This window comes from Protopterus annectens, chromosome 10.part0 (genome assembly GCF_019279795.1).
Source record: "Protopterus annectens isolate FY-2018-M chromosome 10.part0, PAN1.0, whole genome shotgun sequence".
NCBI classification, from domain to species: Eukaryota; Metazoa; Chordata; order Ceratodontiformes; family Protopteridae; genus Protopterus; species Protopterus annectens.
The window spans coordinates 481,823,301-481,844,784 of record NC_056744.1 but is presented as its reverse complement, the minus strand read 5'-3'; the positions used below and the strand labels follow the sequence as shown (position 1 = coordinate 481,844,784).

The 21,484-nt window shown below is 38.6% G+C and overlaps 1 protein-coding gene across 2 annotated transcripts in view; it reads right to left on the bottom strand.

Annotated features, from left to right (window-relative positions):
* Positions 1-21,484, bottom strand: part of DDR2 (discoidin domain receptor tyrosine kinase 2) — a 1,067,915-nt gene that overhangs the window by 84,741 nt on the left and 961,690 nt on the right. For both annotated transcript variants that reach the window (XM_044085379.1, XM_044085380.1), the window contains 2 exons: positions 19,221-19,447; positions 11,271-11,395 (listed from right to left, as the gene is read on the bottom strand). In XM_044085379.1, the coding sequence (XP_043941314.1) occupies positions 11,271-11,395; positions 19,221-19,447 (352 nt within the window). The remainder of the gene's footprint in view (positions 1-11,270; positions 11,396-19,220; positions 19,448-21,484) is intronic.

Below are 21,484 nucleotides of genomic sequence, written 5' to 3'. Positions count from 1 at the left end.
TAAAAGAATCACAGGCCTAAAGCAGATGCCCTACACTGACCACCTTAAAAAACTCCAGCTATACTCTGTTGCATATCGTCTACTCAGAGGTGATCTCTGCTTAATATACAAGGCCATGTCAAACCCAGAGCTGTTGGACATGCTACACTTAAAGAAATCCCAATCCCTCAGAGCCACATGCTCCAGGGATCTAAACCTTGTCATCACAATAAACAAAACATGCTGGAGGGATTGGTTCCTGACCCAGAGACTCCCCAGACTCTGGAATAGATTGCCCATACATGTCAAGCAGAGTGCCTCTTTGGCCCTCTTCAAAAGGAACCTTGACGATTGGATGGGAGAAAGAAAATTCACCCCGGGGATCACGTTAGTCGCCCTGCTAGACATGGGTCCAGGGAAGTAAATAGTGTGGGAAGAAATAGCCAGGGAATTGTTATGGCTAGGCTTGTATAGGCCCTAGGGCTGATAGCCTAGTACCAACCTATGAACCTATCATCAGTATTATTTTTGAAGAGTGCTAATGAGGAGCTTTGTTTGATATAGATAGGTAGTTTATTCCAGAGTATGGGAAGTCTCTGGGATATGAATCTATCCCTCTGACATGTTCTGTTTATTGTGGTGACAAGGTTTAGGTCCCTAGAGCATGTAGCTTGGAGGGATTGGGATTTCTTTAAGTGGAGCATGTCCAATAGCTCTGGGTTTGACATAGCTTTGTATGTTAGGCAGAGATCACCTCTGAGTAGGCGATATGCGACGGAGTAAAGCTGGAGTTTTTTGAGTCGGTCTGCATAAGGCATCTGTTTGAGGCCAGTAATCCTCTTTGAGAGGTATTTTTGCAGCCTTTACAGTTGTTGTAGATGTCTTGTGAGGTACATACCAAAAGGGGCGTTGTACTCTATAATGGGTCTGATGAGTGATGAGAAACCTTTTGTGATGAGGTGTGCCACGTAGAATGATTTCCTGACCACTGTGGCAATGTGATTATCAAAGGAGAGACTACTGTCCACCTGTGTCCTAAGGTCTCTTATCACACTTTCGGTGTTAAGTAGACTACCACCTTTGTGGTAGTTCATGGGTACAGAGTTTTTACCAAAGGGGATGACAATGCACTTTTTGGTATTGAGCTTAAGACCATGGCTTTGACACCAGGCATCTGTCTCAGTGAGGCCCTTTTGTAGGATGTCCACATCATTAGGAGTTTCGAGTATGGCTCCTAGTTTGCAGTCATCTGCAAATTTAGTTAGCCAAAGATATTCTGTGTTAGCCTATACTTCAGAGAAGTAGATACCAAACAGGAGAGGACCCAGGACTGAACCCTGTGGTACACCACTTGTCATTGGCCTGAAGTCTGATTTGGAGTCTGCTACTTTCACAGTGAGGGTTCTGTAAGTAAGCCAGTTGGCAACCCATCTTGTGACATAGGGATTTATACCTAGTTTAGTGAGTTTATCTATAATTCCAGAGTGGGGGATGGTGTCGAACGCCTTGGCAAGATCTAGATAGGCTGTGTGAACCACCTTACCCTCATCTATGGCTTTGGTGACTACTTAAAAGAAGTCTGTCAGGTTTAGGAGACATGATCTGCCTTTTACAAACCCGAACTGTGTGGAGTCCAGAGTTTGGAGATCTCCAATGTCTTTGTTTATGAGTTCCATGATGATATGCTCCATGGCATTTCAGACCAGGCTCATCAGGCTAATGGGGTGGTAGTTCCCAGGGTCTGTTGTGCCCTCCCTCCCTTTGTGGAGTGGGATAACCATCACAGTGCGCCATTCAATGGGCACAAAGCCTAAGGTGAGGCTTTGATTGAACATGGTACTTAGGTGGTGTGCCAGTTAATTCAGTAGTTCATGTAGAAGGCAGCCTGGGATGTTGTCAGGTCCCATGGATGCTATGTTCTTTATTTGGAGAGTGAAGTTTTTACCTATGCAGCCGTGATTACAGGAACTTTGCATTCTTCCTGTATACAGATGGGCCCTTTAGGGGGTGAGAGGGGGGGTAAAGTTAACACTGAACCTATCTGCTAGGATGTTGGCAATATCAGTTGGTTCTGTATATTTAGTGCCATTGTGCTGTAACTCAGAGCAGATCTGAGTGTTGGCATTGAGATTCTTGACATAGCTATAGAATGCTTTGTGGTTGTCTTTAGAATCAGTGGCAATTTTGTTTTCATAACTAGCTTTGGAGGATTTTATGAGGGATCTCAGTTTCTTACTGAGGCTGACCAGGGAGTTCCTCCAATCGTGGGATTTTACTCTTTTTTGCAACAGTTTCTTTCTTCTGTTGTAGAGTTTGTTTATGACAGAAGACCACCAGATTGGCTTCCTTTTTTTTGGAGGATAGCATCTTGGTTCTGTTAGGGATAGCACGATCCATGCACTAGTGTAAGTGCTTATAAAGTGCATTTGTGTAGGATTCAGCAGTCGTACCTCTATTGTCCATCTGCATGGGTGTCATGAAGTTTGCCACTTCTGTCTTAAGAAGCGTGAAATTGGCTTTGGAGAAATTTTTCACGGTTGTTTTCCTAATGGGGGTGGGAGCAGGATGTGGATGTCTAGGGTGATTAACTCGTGGTCAGATCTGACCATCGAGGAGCTGACCTCTGGTGTGGAACACCGGTCACCCATGTTGGTGATGACCAGGTCTAGGATATTGCTGCCCCTGGTAGGAGTGTAGATAAGTTGATCTAAGTAATTGGAATTGATGATTTCCAGAAAACGTTGAGCAAAAGAGTTGGTACATGAGTAGTTTTCCCAGTTAATGGTAGGGTAGTTGAAATCACCCATTATTAGAGTGTTGGGTTGTACCTTAATATTTTCCAGTGTATCAAGAAAAGAGGAGTGGGAATCCTGGGGCATGGTGGGGGGTCTGTAGCAAGCTATAATCTGGATTGCGGTTTTGCCCAGAGTTAGTTGAACATGGATAATCTCGGATGCATTATGCTGAGCAACTAACTTGGTGGTGTGGATATCCTTAATGAATATGGACACGCCTCCATCTTTAGTGTTTCGATCAGGGTTTGGTGGCTGAAAGGTGTGGTATGAATTATAGCATGGTAATGCAAGGGTGCTCTCTGGAGCTTTGAACAAGATCTCTGTCACTGCACAGATGTCAATGTTCTCCATTTTAAGGAGTGCCTCGAGTGAGTGCATTTTGAGGTTTAGACTTCTAGTATTGAGTAGCATTATCCTCAGATTTTGCTTGCTTGTACCTGTTACAGTGGTGAATTTGTCTTTTGAACCTTGCCTGAAAAAGGCACTATAGGGGTGGGCAAGAGCCTTTGCCAGTATCTGGAATCCCAAGGGCGACAAGTGCAGGCCATCTCTGGCAAAGCAGCGTGTTCTGTCGATCATGTCATCCCAGTCAGACAGATACTGGATTCCCTTAGAATGACACCAGAAGCTTAGCCAATTGTTAAAGTCAATAATTTTGTCCTTGTATTGTGGTATCATTCTGGGTGATGGCAGGATGCTACTCAGGGCTAGGGTCATACCTGCCTGGGCTACAAGATCGGAGAGCTCCTCCATGTCTCTTTTCATGTAGTCCAGGGAGGTATGTTTCAGGTCATTCACACCAATATGGACAATGACAGAGTCATATTTGTACTTGTTGTGGAGTGACCTGAGTGCGTGAGTTATGTGGTGGATCCTGGCACCTGACAGGCAGCTGACAGTAACTTTTTCCTTGTTTAGCCTGGTGAGTGGAACATCAGTGTGCCTGACTATAGTCACCTATGACTAGAGTGTTGGGTACGTTATGCCTTATGGGCTGTAGTTGAGTGGCACACTGAGTATGTGGGCTATGTGTCATTTGGGTTGTGTTGGGGGATGGAGGTTGCTTGCATTTCTGCTTTGGAGGTCTCGGTTGTTTGGGCAGATTTTTACTGAGAGCCTCCATGAATGTAGGTGTGTGTCTTGTGCAATGTTTAGCTATACACTCAAATTTATGCAGACAGAGTTTATAGCCATGTAGAAAAAAACTCAACCATGGCAACAGAACAAAAGGATAATAAAGAAAGCCATGTGGAACAAAGGATCATTTGTTGTTGAATAAAGTCATAATGGATAATTGTAAGAAGGCGAAGAATCTAAGCATGCGTGGCTAAATTACAAAAAGCATTTGACTTTACCCACATTCATGGATAAAGGAGTGCTTACAAATAGATAAGAGAAACCCTATGTTAATCAATTACATTTCAGTGACCATGAAACAGTGGAAAACCACTTTGCAGCAAAACAGTGATAAAGGACAAATTATTATCCCAGGGATAAAAATTCAAAGGGGGGGATAATCCAGGGTGACACTTTTATCATGCCCGTAACTAATTAATCTGTCTTCTTAACAGATTAGGTCATGGTTACAATTTGGCTTCCAGAAAACAACAAATTGTAAAGACTTCTCATCTTCATTTTGTGGATGATTTAAAACTGTATAGTTCATCAGAGAAGAAGCTGAAAGCACAGCTAGAAGTGGTCAGAACTTTCTCAGATGATACAAGAATATCATTAGGTCTTGATAAATGTGCAAAAGCAACATTTACAACAAGAAGGCTGCAGCACCAAGAAAAAAATCAGTCTAGGATGGGAACGTGATATAAATGAACTTGAGCAAGAGGGAGTATATAAATATTTGGGAATTGATGAAGGATCAACAATAAACATGAACAAAGGTGAACAAAACTCAGTAAATATTTTAGAAGACTAAAATTAATACTGAAAACAGTTCTGACATCTAGGAACAAAGTCCAAGCAAGAAACCAATCTGCTCTTCCTGTTCAAACTTCTGATTTTGGGGTGATTGACTGGCCTCAAAAGGTACTGGATCAAGTTTTACAGGAAAATAAGAAAATGTTTCATGCTTATCAAATCATCTTCTTTTGGCTGTTCCCATTAGGGGTCGCCACAGCGGATCACCTGTTTCCATTTCTTCCTGTCCTCTGCATCTTGATCTGTCACACCAACCACCTGCATGTCCTCTCCCACCACATCCATAAACCTTATCTTAGGCCTTCCTCTTTTCCTGTTACCTGGTAGCTTCATCCTTAGCATCTTTTTCCCAATATACTCAGCATCCCTCCTCAGCACATGTCCAAACCAACGTAATCTTGCCTCTCTGGCTTTGTCTCCAAACCTTCCAACCTGGGCTGACCCTCTAATATACTTATTCCTAATCCTGTCCACCCTAGTCACACCCAGTGCAAATCTTAACATCTTTAACTCTGCCACATCCAGCTCAAACTCCTGCCTTTTTGTCAATGTCACTGTCTCCAACCCATATAACATAGCTGGTCTCACTACCCTCTTGTAGACCTTCCCTTTCACTCTTACAGGTACTCGTCTGTCACAAATCACTCCTGACACTCTTTCCACCCACTCCTTCCTGCCTGTAATCTCTTCTTCACCTCTCTTCCACACTCACCATTACTCTGAACTATTGACCCCAAGTATTTAAACTCATCCACCTTCACCATCTCTACTCCTTGCATCCTCACCATTCCTCTATCCTCCCTCTCATTCACACACATATATTCTGTCTTAGTCCTGCTGACCTTTCCTCTTCTCTCTAGAGCATATCTCCATCTCTCCAGGGTCTCCTCCACCTGTTCCATACTCTCACTACAGATCACAATGTCATCTGCAAACATCATATTCCACGGGGGACTCCTGTCTGATCTCGTCTGTCAACCTGTCCATCACCATTGCAAATAAGAAAGGACTCAGAGCTGATCCTTGATGTAACCCCACCTCCACCTTAAATGCATCCATCACTCCCACAGCAGACCTCACTGCTGTCACACTACCCTCGTACATATCCTGTACCACTCTTACATACTTCTCTGACACTCCTGACTTCCACATACAATACCACAACTCCTGTCTAGGCACCCTGTCATATGCTTTCTCTAAGGGTACAAAAACACAATGCAACTCCTTCTGACATTCTCTGTACTTCTCCATCAACACTCTCAGAGCAAACATTGCATCTGTAGTGCTCCTTCCTGGCATGAAACCATACTGCTGATCACTAATCATCACGTCCCTTCTTAACCTAACTTCCACTACTCTTTCCCATAACTTCATGCTGTGACTGATCAATTTAATCCCTCTGCAGTTACTACAGCTCTGCACATCACCCTTATTCTTAAAAATCGGTACCAAAACACTTTTTCTCCATTCCTCAGGCATCCTCTCACTTTCCAAGATTTCATTAAACAATTTGGTTAAAAACTCCACTGCCATTTCACCTAAACACCTCTGTGCTTCCACAGGTATGCCATCTGGGCCAACAGCCTTTCCATTCTTCATCCTCTTCATAGCTATCCTTACTTCCTCCTTACTAATCCATTGTACTTCATGATTCACTATCCCTACATCATCCAACCTTCTCTCCCTCTCATTCTCTTCATTCATCAACCTCTCAAAATACTCTTTCCATCTCCTCAACACACTCTCCTCGCTTGTGAGTATGTTTCCCTCATTATCCTTTATCACCTTTACCTGTTGCATCTTTCCTAGCTCGGTCCCTCTGTCTAGTCAATCGGTACAGGTCCTTTTCTCCCTCCTTAGTGTCCAACCTTTCATACAAGTCTTCATATGCCTTATCCTTAGCCTTCTTCACCTCTCTCTTTGCCATGCACCTCATCTCCTTATACTCCTGTCTACTTTCTTCATCTCTCTGACAATCCCACTTCTTCTTTGCCAACCTCTTTCTCTGTATACTCTCCTGTACTTCTTCATTCCACCACCATGTCTCTTTGTCGTCCTTCCTCTGTCCAGATGTCATACCAAGCACCTTTCTAGCTGGCTCCCTTACTAGCTCTGCTGTAGTTACCCAGCTATTTGGTAACTCTTCATTGCCACACAGTGCCTGTCTTAACTCATCCCTGAACTTCACCTCACAATTACCCTTTTTCAATTTCCACCATTTGATCCTTGGTGCTGCCCTCACACTCCTCCTCTTCTTGATCACCAACGTCATCCTACAGACCACCATCCTATACTGCCTAACTACACTTTCCCTGGTCACCACTTTACAGTCCCCAATCTCCTTCAAACTGGCCCTCCTACATAAGATATAATCCACCTGTGTGCATCTTCCTCCACTCTTGTATGTCACCCTATGCTCCTCCCTCTTGTTAAAATACATATTCACCACAGCCATGTTCATCCTTTTCACAAAATCCACTACCATCTGACCTTCTGCATTCCTTTGTATAACACCATACCTACCCATCACTTCCTCATCCCCTCTGTTCCCTTCACCAACATGCCCATTGAAATCTGCTCCAATCACCACTCTCTCACCCCTGGGTACAGTCATCACCACTTCATCCAATTCACTCCAAAATTTTTCTTTCTCATCCATTGCACACCCAATTTGTGGAGCATATGCACTAACAACATTCATCATTTATCAAATAATATATAAAAAATCAGTGTAAACCAAGATTATATATTCCTCATTCTGAAGGAGGTATGGACCTCCTTAAATTTGATTATATGTATAGATCTGCAATTGTAGGACTGCATACATATCTGGTGACTTCACCAGATCCAAAATAGTGAAAGCTTTAAAACATGAAGAAAACAGGTCTAAGGTGACTTCCCTGCTTAGTTTAGTAGAAGCATACTGGTGTCAAGCAGGAATGGAAATTAAAAGTAGATAAAAATCAGGCAGCAACTGAATGTGCCAAAAAACAAAAGAAAGAATATAAGGCGAAGTATGAGATGAGAAGGCAAGAAATGTGGAAAAGGCATAAATATAATTGCAACTACAGAAAAAATAGTGGAACAACATCAAGTTGATCAGGATCTGACACAAGAATGGCTAAGGAGGGGTGAATTTAAACCAAAAGATAAAATTGGTGGCCCAGGATAGCAGACTATGTACACATTGGTTTACAAAGTCCATTGATCATGTGGGAGAAACACACAAATGCAAGTTCTGTAAAACAGAACTAGAAACAGTCACACATATTGTTGCCAGGTGTGATAAACTAATGGCAGATGGCCTGTATACTGAAAGGCATAATAATATTGCAAGACTGTTGCATTAGGGATTGTGCAAACATTACAATTTTGAAGTAGCTGAAAAGCACTGGCAACATGAGCCACAAAGCATTACAGAGAATGATGAAGTTTATATCATATGGGATTCCCCATTACCAACAGTTCAAAAAGCAGATACGAGAGAACCAGTTATAGTAGTCCATGAAAGAAGACAAAAGTATTCTTGATCACTGAGATTGCTACACTCAATAATTACAGTGCCTTATGTACAGGCAGACACAAAGTCATAAAATCCCACAATTTGCAGGTAGAAACAAGGGCAATGTGGAAGAAGGATACCCAGACAGTTCCAGTAGTAGTAAGAACAAAAGGTTTCATAAAAAAGAATTTACAGTCATATTTAGATATGCTGCCAATGCATGTAACTCCATAAGAATTGCAGAAGGAGTCAGTTCTGGGCATATTGTGGGTGTTGCGAAGAACACTTTTGGCTAACATCAAAGATTGAAACAATACTAATTCCATGAACTTTAATCATACTTTGACTTAGGAATATGGGGTCCATTACTTTCATGGTATTAGAAACCCAAAAAACTTGGAAAAACTAAACTAGTTGATGCCAAGAGTCCTTTAAGGTATATGATCCTCTGGTAAGATATGTTTAATTTTTTTTGTCAACAAAAAATTCACAAAAGGTTCAGTTACAGAGCCAGCAGCTACCCTATTGGTCTTAGAGGTGGATCAGTGGCATTCTTGTGTATCTTCTGAATTTCAAAGATAACAGGCACTAAAGTCTTTTTCACATGCAAAAAATGATATTCATGTATTGTGTTGGTACCCTGCATCAATAAATCTAGTGACAAACAAATTAGTATACCATATGCAAAGTTAACTTCATTTTTGGAAACACATTCATATGTACCAACATTTAACAACATGTTGAACATTTTACTAGAATAATTGTTGGAATCCATAAGCACAACCCCAACCCCCTTTGTCATGTTTCATAATACTACTTGACTACTCTCTAACTTGGGTTATATAACAAAATTGGGTCTATATCATATCATTGAACACTTAATTTATCCAACACCTAATCATTGAACCCTAATCGGCGAACTAGCTATTCACCGAATGACCTATTCATTGAACTGGAAATCATCAAAATGTTTTAGTTGGCCAACACCGCAAAAGGTAAACTGTTTTTATGTTAAACTATTTTCGTGTCCCCCCCTGCAAATTAAATATACCAACTCCGAGATCGCACCACAATGAGGTAATGAGTAAATCATGACCAATCAGCATGTCAGTCACGCAATGTTTTCTTTAGGACAGCCAAGTAAAATCTTTCAATGATTTCCAGTTCAATGATTAGGTTGTTCTGTGACTAGGTAGTTTGGTGATTAGGGTTCAATAATTAGGTGTTCAACGATATGATATGTACCCAACAAAATCCTTTCTTCCTGTGCTAAGTTAGGTAAAAAATGCTTCTTGGTGTTGAAGTGATGTAATGTCATTTTAACACAAGTGTTCAAAAATAGGTATTGGAGGCTTCAAAGGTGGGGTAAAAAGTACTTTTTCTGTTTAATGTTGGCCTGTGTTCCAGTTGTGAGTTGTCTCAGAACATCAAGGACAGCTTCAATTTAAGGGAAAAAGTATTATCACAGTTGCCTGTCTTATTCTGTAATTTCCTCAATCTGCTGGGCGATGTTGCTCCAAGAAGTTACTTTCTGGAGAAGTGGATTTACCATTGTTTGTGCATTCCAAAACCACTCCATTATGATGAAGCTGTATTATCACATTATTCTTTTTCCAGGATGGCAATGGATAAGCTTTTTTTCTCAACATAATTAGCTTTATCCCTCTTCAATTTATACTCTTTTCTATATTTTTCTGTCTTGTACCACCCAACTTTGTTTTTTGACAATAAGTAAATCATTTTTATTACAATAAATTGATTTATCAATATTAACAGGTAATGCAAACTTCAAAAGAACAATGGCAGTAACTACACCAAGAGGGATAAAACTGATTATGGTTCAGTATCTGAGCATCTTCTTGATGTATAATGCAGTAAATCTGGGGGGAGGACTCAGAATCAGCTTGGACTGGATAGTACTAATATGCACCTGACAGGACTAGAATGAACCAGTGAAAATCCAAGATAGTATAGATATTGTCAATAAGGGCAATGATGCATGCGGGCATGATCTACAGTTTCCCTTTTGGAACCCCTTCTAACAGTTTGTATTAAGGACCTAGGACTTCATGTGCCATGGCAGTTCAGCTGCTCTTTGTACCAAACCTATTGACACACACACACACACACACACACACACACACACACACACACACACACACACACACACACACACACACACACACACAAGCACAAACACTAGTCACTGGTGGCAGACATGGTGTGTCCTATGCTCCCCCTGTGGTATGTATATAATATACATGCCCCCTGAGAGCTACCATCATTGGCTTGGGAGTACCAAGCCCATATCTCTCAGACTACTGGCCATTGTGAATGTGCATGTGTGATGGCTTTGTGATTGACTGCCACCAAATGGATGAAGGAGAACTAATCAATGGTGGGGCTCAAACAGTCAGCAGTCAACAGGGAGAAATAATAGCTATTGTGTCATCAAAACATAGCTACTGTGTCATCTAGGAATTATAACAGCTGTGTTTTTTTGGCACTGACTCATTGACCAGAATGTGGTACAAGGTCTGTATTTTCTAAACACTTGTCATTCTCATAGCTCTCAACCATTCATCTCCAAACCTTGAAACACTGCCTCTCATAATGTGAATGGGCAAAATGTGTAACATTTACTAACAGCTTCAACTTGAAGCTCAAAGCACAGTAAGATTTGTTACTTTATACTTATATAAAGGTTCTTTTGATGAATTAATATGATTTAATATTGTTTCTCATGACATTTCATTTTGGTAGAATGTTTGCGTTTAGCAATAAACTTTTCTAAAAAAAAATCACTCTCTAGCTAGGTTTTATTGTTATATAATAATGCTACAGAATGTATATTACTAGCTCCAAATTAACAAGTCTAGAGAATTGTCATCCAATTGAATAATACCAGAATATTCTTTCATTTACCTGTCCTTTGTCTGTAGCACTACAATAAAAAAGTAATCCCTTTATCTTATGACGCACAGACTGATAAGCATCTTGAATGATCACTACACTTGTATGGTTAATATCTAAAATTACAAGGTAAAAGTCTGGGCACTAACCTGGCATTCTTGTTGGCATCAGTACGTAGCATCTTCACAGCTACTAACACTAGCTGGCTATTAGTCTCAAATAAAATATCCTGGTCTGTAAACTGTTGCATTTCTTTTGCTTCACAGAGATGAACCTAAATGACGGATTAGTATACAGTTCAGAATGTATCATAAACAGTCTCATCCCTCTGACAGCATCATTACATCACACCTTTGTACCTTTTGTTGCATCAAACTGGGGATCACGCATGCAATGAAATCAGTAATGAGACTCTCATAAATTAGGATATCCTTTAAAAAATGTAAGAAAAGACACAGATGAATATTTAAAGACAATAGTGATAATCACTATGAGCACAGTTACTGAAATAAATAACATCCAACACCAGAATAACAATAACTAAGTAACTGAAAAGTGGTAATTTTAATGCTATTTGTTTTTGTAACTGTAGCTTTTAAAAATATATATCAGACTAACTACTCTGTAATGGTCTGTAGCCATGATAAATCAAATCAGGGCCACTGAGACTAATTTTTGAACAAAACAAAGACATACATATTTTTGTGTCAGCCTCTAGTGATCCTATGCAATTCAATTAATTATTGGATCAATCCATTGCCTGAAATATTGTAAGTTAGTGTCCAACTACCACTACTTACACTTGGTACGTTAACTCTGCTATTCTAATTTAACTATTGGGTCTACTACAAGTGCCCACATGCCAGTACGTGACTGCCACTTGCTCAAAAAGGCTAGTGATTTAACTTTCACTAACCCAGTCTTGCTTAGATACTTAGCCCTTTCCACACTTGACTATATAAAACTACATAGCTCTCCCAGAACCCTAGCTCTAACCATAAAATATCCATACAGTTACTCACCTGAGTCCTCACTCCCTTACCCTAAAACTTCTCCCATCTTCCCTAAATATAAAATCTCTGCTCACTCCCTAAACCTAAAACTCCATTCCCTCTCACTAACCCTAAAGTCCACAATCACTATCTAAACTTAAAACTCCAACCCCCTCCCTAAACCTAAATTTCCCTATCATTCCCTAACTGTAAAACTTTCCTCCCATTCCCTGCCCAGTGTTGCCCTAATTTATATTTACACTCCTCCCAATCCCTCCACAGTGCTGCCCTAATTTACATTCACACTCCTCCCACTCCCCCCTCCACTGCTGATGTACTTACCTTATGCTAACTCATGCAACTCAGGTAATGTGTTCAGGTAAGTTAGGTCAGCTACTTACTTGAACTTATACCTGAGTGACAGTGGTAGCCTGCATGAGCTGCAACATGCTCATCTCCTGGCTTTGAGACAGTGGTCATTGAGTGTTTGGCACTTAATCACTTGAAACAGAACCTTTACTATTTTGTACATCAAAACTTGCAGAGCATAAGAACAGAGAAATCATCTAATATCCAAAAACATTACTTAATGCATGCTTAATATAAATAAATTTTATTCTGATAGATTACTCTGGTTCTCCATTCAGTATTTTCAAGCAGTTTATTGCCATATATTTTAGTTGTAGTGTGTTTTATTGTGTGAACCATCATATAAATGGGCTTAGTTCTTTGAGCTGCAGGACATAACTAGACAGTTCCATAATTGGTAATAAGCTTCTAATAGATGTTAAATCATTACTTGTTCTTTAGTAATCTAACAGTTAAACAAAACAGAACTATAATTCAAATATCTCACTGCACTAACCTGCTAGCTTTTCTAAGTATGTCTAAGTTTTGAGATAAACAAAACTGGATACATGCTAACATATATCTTGTTATTTATTTTAATTTGTTAACTGGGGTAGAACATTATCTAGATGGACCATTTTCAGGTCCAGCCTGGAAAAAGACTATATAAAAACAATAACAATGCAAACTTTGTGTTAGAGAGCTACATAAACTAGAAGAGAACTAATATAGAAACATACAGATTAAACTTGCTGTGACATCCAGTTAATATTCCACTGGACTGCTACCAATATGAGTCATCTTCTACTTAAAACCTGGGTCAGTAATTAAGGGGCCTCAATCCTCACCACTGACTCTAGTGTGGGAGCGTCATGGAAAACACCAGAGCATAGAACACACAACAGTAAAATTCTACAATTTCCCTTAAGAGCACAACAGGAACACATTTTAGTTCCTGGGACTGACTGTCTACCCCAACTGTAATCCCTTATCATACACTTCAGAGCAATGTGTTCAAGTTTAAGACCCCTGACTCACTTTCACTTAAAATAAATTTAAATTTCTAACACTCTAAAACTTATGGGAATCCTGACACAGATTTCCAGCTGTATCCTCTCTCCAATATAAATGGTAAATGCTGCCACCAGAGTCAGACAGATCTACATGCCCTTCAAAGAGTAATCAATTATTAAAAATTAAATATCAAAATAAATGATAGCTATGACCAGAAGCAGCCAGGCATTCATGGTGTCCTGGGGAGTATGAATCTCTAAAGAATACATTGATTGTCCTGCCACAATGTAAGGTAATGAAAAACATTTAATAATAAGTAAAATGATTATTAAAAAATGTGAATCAATAGCTTTCAATAAACACCATAATACAAACACCAGAAATATAGGATAGAAGTCCATCATTTTAGAAAAACTCTATCTAAATAACTAAACTTTCCTAATCTAACCAGAGAATACTGTCCCTTATTTAATCTAAAACATAACAGCAAGGCAAAGGCTGGCTTACAGTTTTTGGTGAGTCCTTTTTTGGGTATCCACTGCACAGCACTGTAACTGACAGCAACTCTTAACTAGCTACCCTTCAACTGACTTCAGCAGTCTCTTTTTATAGTCCAGGTTAACAGTCTCAACTGTCTTATTTTAAAAATTACAATCAGCTGTTTGAAAAAGTTATTTTTCCTCTCAATGATCTGTTCAAATAATCACAGAGCAACCAGGAACATTCTAATGACATCACCTACCGATCAGCTGATTCTCCACAGTTAGTTTGTACTTTTAGAGTCTCCCTCACAAACATGCTAAGAAAGTATTTAGACAGTACTATCTACAAGTGGCGTATTATGTTTACATGCTGGTCAGGCAGTAATGGCAGAAATGATATAGTACTGCTTCCTTTGAGCTCAGTGATAATTTTAGCAAATGGAAGACATCTAAGAAAAAGGCACATGGAAAATATCCAAGAATAGATTTATTGTATGGATAATGATTGAAAGATAGCATTGATTCACTTCATGGAGGTTGAAGTCTCCTCTAACAATTGTTTACTCCTCCTCTTTCATCACTGGAGCCATGGAGGAGAAGGTAGTCATTTAACTCATGACCAGGGCCACTGGAAAACTACACCCATAACATTTCAACATTTTTTTGTCTTGGTGTCTGCACACTATCCACATTTTTTTATAATTTCTTTTATATTATATTATATTATATTATATTATATTTTTGACTATAATGTTGAAAATATTTACATATTCAAGTAAATCTAACAAAAGGTTGGCACCATTAATAAAAACTTGCAATACATAAGGAAAGATAGAGCAAGTCATTTCTCATGTGATTGTATTCCTGGTTTCAGTGTTCTGGCTGTGTGCTAGAGCTTAATCACATGACTCCCAAGTAAAAATACACAGTCAGAGTACTTTTCAGAAACAATAAACATTAAACAATAGGCATGAGAAGAAATGAAAATGTCCCCATTCAGAAGAATAAGACAGTGATTATAATGTTTTGCTTTATATAGTGAGTTTCTTTGCTTTTAATGGTTCATCCTAAATGTTAATTTAAGTATGAGAGTTTAAATGACTTGGTTACTGAAAATGTTGAACATGTTTAAGGGATTTGAACAGAGTGATTCCATGTATAGTAACACTTTCAATAATGAACATTTTCACAAAGCTTGTGCCCCAATCACAGTTTTTGACAATTTATATTTACATCATTTAAGGGTTTTTGGTATTAAATTTTACTGCAAAATGTATTGTGAAAGTGGGGAAACAGTTCACCAATTGATTTATAAATGCATTTTTTCCAGGTGAACAAGCACAGATAGTGAGGTGTCCACTGTAATGTATTCAAGATGGAGAACCTATCTAATTGCCTTGAAGACATGCTGTGTAAAATACAGTGTACATCTCATTTCAAGACATTACAGACTGAAAGCATCAATATATAGCAATACATTTCTTTACTAATTTATGTGGTTAATGCATGTTGAAGCATATAATATAACAAACTACTTGAGGGCAATGGGGTTGGGAAGCCAACAGTTTTCCTGCAGTTTTTGAAAAACATTTTCACACTTCCTGATAACATTTTCTGCAATTTCCCAGTGGCCCTGTTCACCACCTAGATCTGCTGTATTTGGCCCTGGTATGGTTTGACTTATGCCCAATCAACACGGGACATACAGCTTCCATTGCTATCATATTAACAATATTTTAACATTGTCCAAATGTAGAAGGCAGCATTGACCTTTTTCCGTTGAGTATGTGTTTTACATGGATTCATGAATTAGGAAAATGGCCAATGATGTTGCTCACTTGTGAAGTCCTCCATTAATGACATCAATTTGCAATGCTGTAATTCTACTTGGCTTTCTTCCATAGTATTTTGACTAAATTAAGAGAAAATGGATGCACAAAGTTGTATTGAAATAGCACTGTAAGCATGGAAGCAGCTTAATAAAAAAACAATGAAACGTGATATACTGGACAGAAGATAGTTAAACAAACAGCGTTGCTAGACATACCAATACTTGTTTTCTTAGCAGATAAAATTAATTCAAAAAAATTTGACTGCATTGTTGTTTTAGCTATTAATCTTTTAAATAGGAAGAAAGGAAGATAAAAAGAATGTGTGGGATCTAGGAACCGTTGTCAACAAGGAACTGCCCTTTCATCACCACATATTCACTAATGTAAGGAAGTCCTTTTTTATTGCACAGATTATTATTTAAAGGTGTGCCAGCCAAGTTCAAGGATGTATTTGTTCCTTTTTACTCAGCTGTCATCAGGCCAGCCACTGAAAATAATGCCCCAGTTGGTATGTATTTGACCAAACAACTTGTCATGAATGGAGTAACTACAATTCTTTCTGACTTTAAAAAAATCAAGGTCCTAAATTTCCAAAACTATGCAGACTGTCTCAAAGCCTTTTCCTCTTCCTGGTATCATACAGGGTACTAAGAGGTGACCTCTGCCTCACATATACAACCTCAACAGACCCTATCCTGTCAGACCTATTACACATTCACCAGTCCAATGGTAATGTGAACACCCACTCAAGGGATCTCAATCTCTTTTGCAACATAATTAGAACATATTGAGGAGACAGTTATGTGTCACACATAATATATCTTCTTGCAACTGTCTTCCACTGCATGTAAAGCAAAGCAAAGTATTTTTATTACCGTATTTAAAGGTAATTTGGATGAATGGATAGGAAACCACAAATTTACCCTAGGTTTAGCACCCATATCCTCCATGGATGGGGTAAAAAGTAAATGTCCTAATATATCCTTGTTCTGCTTGCCTCTAGGTTATTTGTATGCAAAATATAAGGGTTAAAGAGGTAACCATTTGAAATGTTGGGACCTGCCAGAGTGAGTCCAAAAATACAGAGACTGAATGGCTGAAAGATTGGACTTACATATACTTTGTCTGAGATGCAATTTCTCAGAATATTTCCTTTCACCAGGGTATGACAATCTCGGAGTTGGCATACATAAGCTCATGGTGTGTGTGGTTGTGCCCCCCTCCCCCCCAAAAAAAGAAGTTTTAAGGAGAAGAGGGATTTTTGAAATTTGCTATTCTCCTGTGTTTTTTGTCTTTTTTGTTTTCTGGCTTGCCGGCACACTGCATTTCATGTGCTGACATTTCAACAGGGATCCATTTAAAAACTACTGTGGGAATGTAAGGTTAGGCTTCTAAAGACTCTCACTGATCAATGGCCTAGTAAATACCTATAAACCTGTGATCAGAAGTATATTATTCCTCTCACAGTTGATTTGGTCTTGTACTTGACAGTAAGACACTGTCCGGTTCGATTCTCAGCTAGAGCGTCTTCTGCGTGGAGATATGCGTGAATGGGTGTACCTTCGTTGAAAGTTGTACATCAGGGCTGGTAACTTGGCATGTAAAAATTAACTACCAATCATTAGCAGACCAGAGTTCCACTGTGGCGACCCCTAACCGTGAAAAGCTGAAAGACACAAACAAACTTGATTTGTGCCTTACTTACATATGAGCTTAAACTCCCCCCAAAATCATCATCATCATCATCATAATTTAAGCTGGATGGTGTGATGCCAGTAGATAAAGACCTCGTGTGTGCCACCAGGTTTGGCTTTCATCCTTACATCACCAACCCACAAGGGAAAGCATTGAAATTTTCCTTAAAAAAAAAAAAAAAAAAAAAAAAAAAAAAAATACATATATATATATATATATATATATATATATATATTTCAAATTCTTCATTGGAGTTTGTTTTCTGTCATAAATAAAGAAGGAACCTGAGACATTAGCATTCTAATGACAAAGAATTCTCTAATTCTAATCACCAAACCGTAAGTAAATTAAGTCCACGTCTACTTTCTGATATCACTCTTTATTTTACCACTTTTTCCTTAGCTCCATTAATGCCTTTGGACTTGTCCATCCCAACACCAAATGAAGCAAGGATATCTTTACACTTAAAGAAAAAGAAAAGAAAAAAATAATCTTGCACTACTGTGCATGTTAGCAAATAGAGTCCACTATGGAGTATTCAAATACAGGACTAACTTTAATGCTTATGAAGTCACAGTAATGGCTTAGTGTGATAATTAACAGATATTCATACACTATGTACTAGGAATAGCAATTGAATTCTAAGATACACTGGTGAAGGAAATTGTTTCATGTACCTTCCTCATGACTCTTATAAGTGAAACTAGGCATGTATCTGAATGTCTGATACTTTTCTTCCCATTTAGCAATTGGGCTTAAGTTTCAGTTCTAGGAAAAGGATGGATACGGTAGAATCATTTGGGTATTGTGAAGGTGGCATTGAGTTAAAATCTGGATTGTACAGGTAGAGAAGATATTATACTTGGATCCTCATGTCTCATGTCCCTGCTGTTGGCCTGCAACATACCTGCCAATAAGATGTAATTTTGTTCTTGATTATACTATTATGTATATGCTGTAGTATTTACATTACATTACTTATTGGCTTCAAAAACATGCTTACTTATACCACTCAGTAGCCTAAAAATTATCATCTTCTCTGTTTAAATGGGCCACTTTATTTTAAAATGAGCAACAGACAATGGGGATGTATTTTCATGTCCGCTTTGTGACATAATGAAGGATGCTTTATTATATTATTCTAATAAAGAAGCAACTAATCTAGTGGGACTAATCATGTCAAAAAAAGCTAATAAATAAAAATAAATAAAATAAATAAATGAATAAATAACAGACATAATGTTTGACTATTATGGTGACTGCAAAACAATGCAGTTTTTTTAATCAAGTACCAAACAAGTCAGAATCTTTGAAGCACTATCTGGGCATTAACAATGTACCTACAGCAATGTACTCACTTACTGACTTTGCTGTATATGATCACAACAAGTATCACTTGGATGGGATTAGTCAGTTAGATTCAATTGACTATTATTTTACTCAAAGCAGAGTCGTTACTACTAGCAGGATTGAGAAAATGTGGAGATAGAGCTGTTTCCTCTTACCCCCTAGGGTACATGATCTCTAAGTTAGTACATTCAGGGTACTGATGTAAGGAGTTTTTTTTGTAATTATTGTTAAAGTCATTGCTTTGCATTGACATTTTTCCCAATTCACTGAACAGAATTTCTATTAATCCATTGACTTTTATACTGCCTGCATGATCTGCAGTGTTGTTAAAGATAACGCCAATCTCAGGAAGGAATCACAATTCACATTATAAAATAAAGACATACCTCACCAAACTGCCCTTCACCAAGTTTCTCTTTGAAAGTCAGCAGATTCCTTGGGAATTCCTCCACTCCAACTTCTTTGCCAGATAGCAGATCCATTGTAATTTCTGGGACAGCATAGGTATTGCTACCTGTGACACCCTGTAGATTTACAATGTCAGTCTCAGCATAGTGTGGCACACCATCTGGACCAGAGCTTTGTGACAGCTTTCCAACAGCATTATTACAACCTGCAAAATAGAAGGCAGCAGTTAGGTTAATTCCAAAAAATAATTAGTTTCTTTTTTTTTCACTAACTTCAATAACATTTGTATTTTCAAAAGAGTAGCTTGAAAGGCTTTTAAAAAGCACCACACAAATAAATGATCACCACTTAATTAGTATGCGACATCTAGTTATGAGTCAATGTTGTGAATTTAACTGGCATTTAATTGGTTCATCCATACATTGTCTATACCAGTTTTCATCCAATTCTGGGCTGTGGGTGCTATAGTCTATCCCAGTATGAATGAAGCATATGGCGGAAGCTGACCAGAATGCAGGAGTAAACTAAAAACCGTGGTAGAAATCCATGTGAACCTCACATTTGCACGAAGCCTAATACTATAATTGACTAGTAACAACAAGGGAGCATTGTCATATTCGTGCTATTAGAACTATGCACAGTATTACAACTTGGGTCACAGGAAGTTACAGAATTACAGTTAAGTCAAACCAAATTGCCTGAACAGTATTTCTCAAACAGGCAAACAGCCAGATGTACAGGAGTTCTACAGTGGACATATCCTTTTTTGTTGTAGTTTATTACAAGTGGTAAATAATATATGAATGCTATAAATAAAAGACAGTAAGGAAAATAAACAGCTTCTCCCTACAGCCCTACATTATTTGCATTATCTGCAAATTCAAAACCCAAAAACTCAAATGGAAAAACTACCAGTAATCTTAAAATGTAAGGAATCAATAAATATTACTGGAAAAGAAGGAGAGATACATTGGTTTCAAAAATGCAACATAAGTCTCTTCATGGCCATACAGGTTATTGAAAGCAATTATAAACAGTGGTATATACACACACACACACACACACACACACACACACACACACACACACACACACACACACACACACACACACATATCTCTCTCTCTCTCTCTCTCTCTATATATATATATATATATGTATATATAGATATATGGATTTGTATCACTTCACTGATAGACCATTTCACTGACACTCATTTCACGGACACCAAATCACCTAAAGTTCATTTCACCTAAAACTCATTTCACTGACAAGTAGTACTCTAAGGCAAGTCAAAGGTATATGTCCTTTTCCCCACTGTAGTGCGATCCTGGTGTTAGTATATATAGTTGGGGGGGTGTAGGGGGGCACAGTCCCCCACATTGGAGGGTGTGGGGGCAAACTCCGCCACCTAGTTGGGCTTTACCAAATAATGTAAAACAAAACCAGACAACAGAAAACCAAATTAAGTGGGGGGCTACACCCTCCCCTGTGGGGGGACTGTGCCCCCCCACACCCCTAACTATATATACTAACACCAGGATTGCACTACAGAAGGGAAAAAGACATATACCTTTGACTTGCCTTAGAGTACTACTTGTCAGTGAAATGAGTTTTAGGTGAAATGAACTTTAGGTGATTTGGTCTCACTGAAATGGGTGTCAGTGAAATGGTCTTTCAGTGAAGTAATACGAATCCAGATATAGATATGTATACATATACATACACATAGATATAGAAACACACACACACACACACACACACACACACACACACGCACACACGCGCACACACACACACACACACACACACACACACACACACACACACACACACACACACACACACACACACACACACACATACACACACACACACACAAGCAACTAACATATGCAATCCAGGACAGCATAACAACTAAATATTTCTGCAAAATGTTTTTTTTTGTATTTATTTATTTATTACACTTGCATAGCCAGGTAAGTGGGCTTGTCAACAGACCCTTTTCAGCCATGAGCCATTCCCAATGGACAAACATTGGAATACAAATTGTAGAGATACAAAACATACTATAATTTTTCTAATACTAAATTAATTGGCAATTCCACAACATGTTTCCATGAACTGAGATATGTAGTTATGGTAAAAAAAAACGAATAGTTTTACTAGTGCTGCATTTGTCATTTGGAATCTGGTAGAGTTTTGAATTCATAATTCACTCAGCAGCAACAGGAGACAGTCA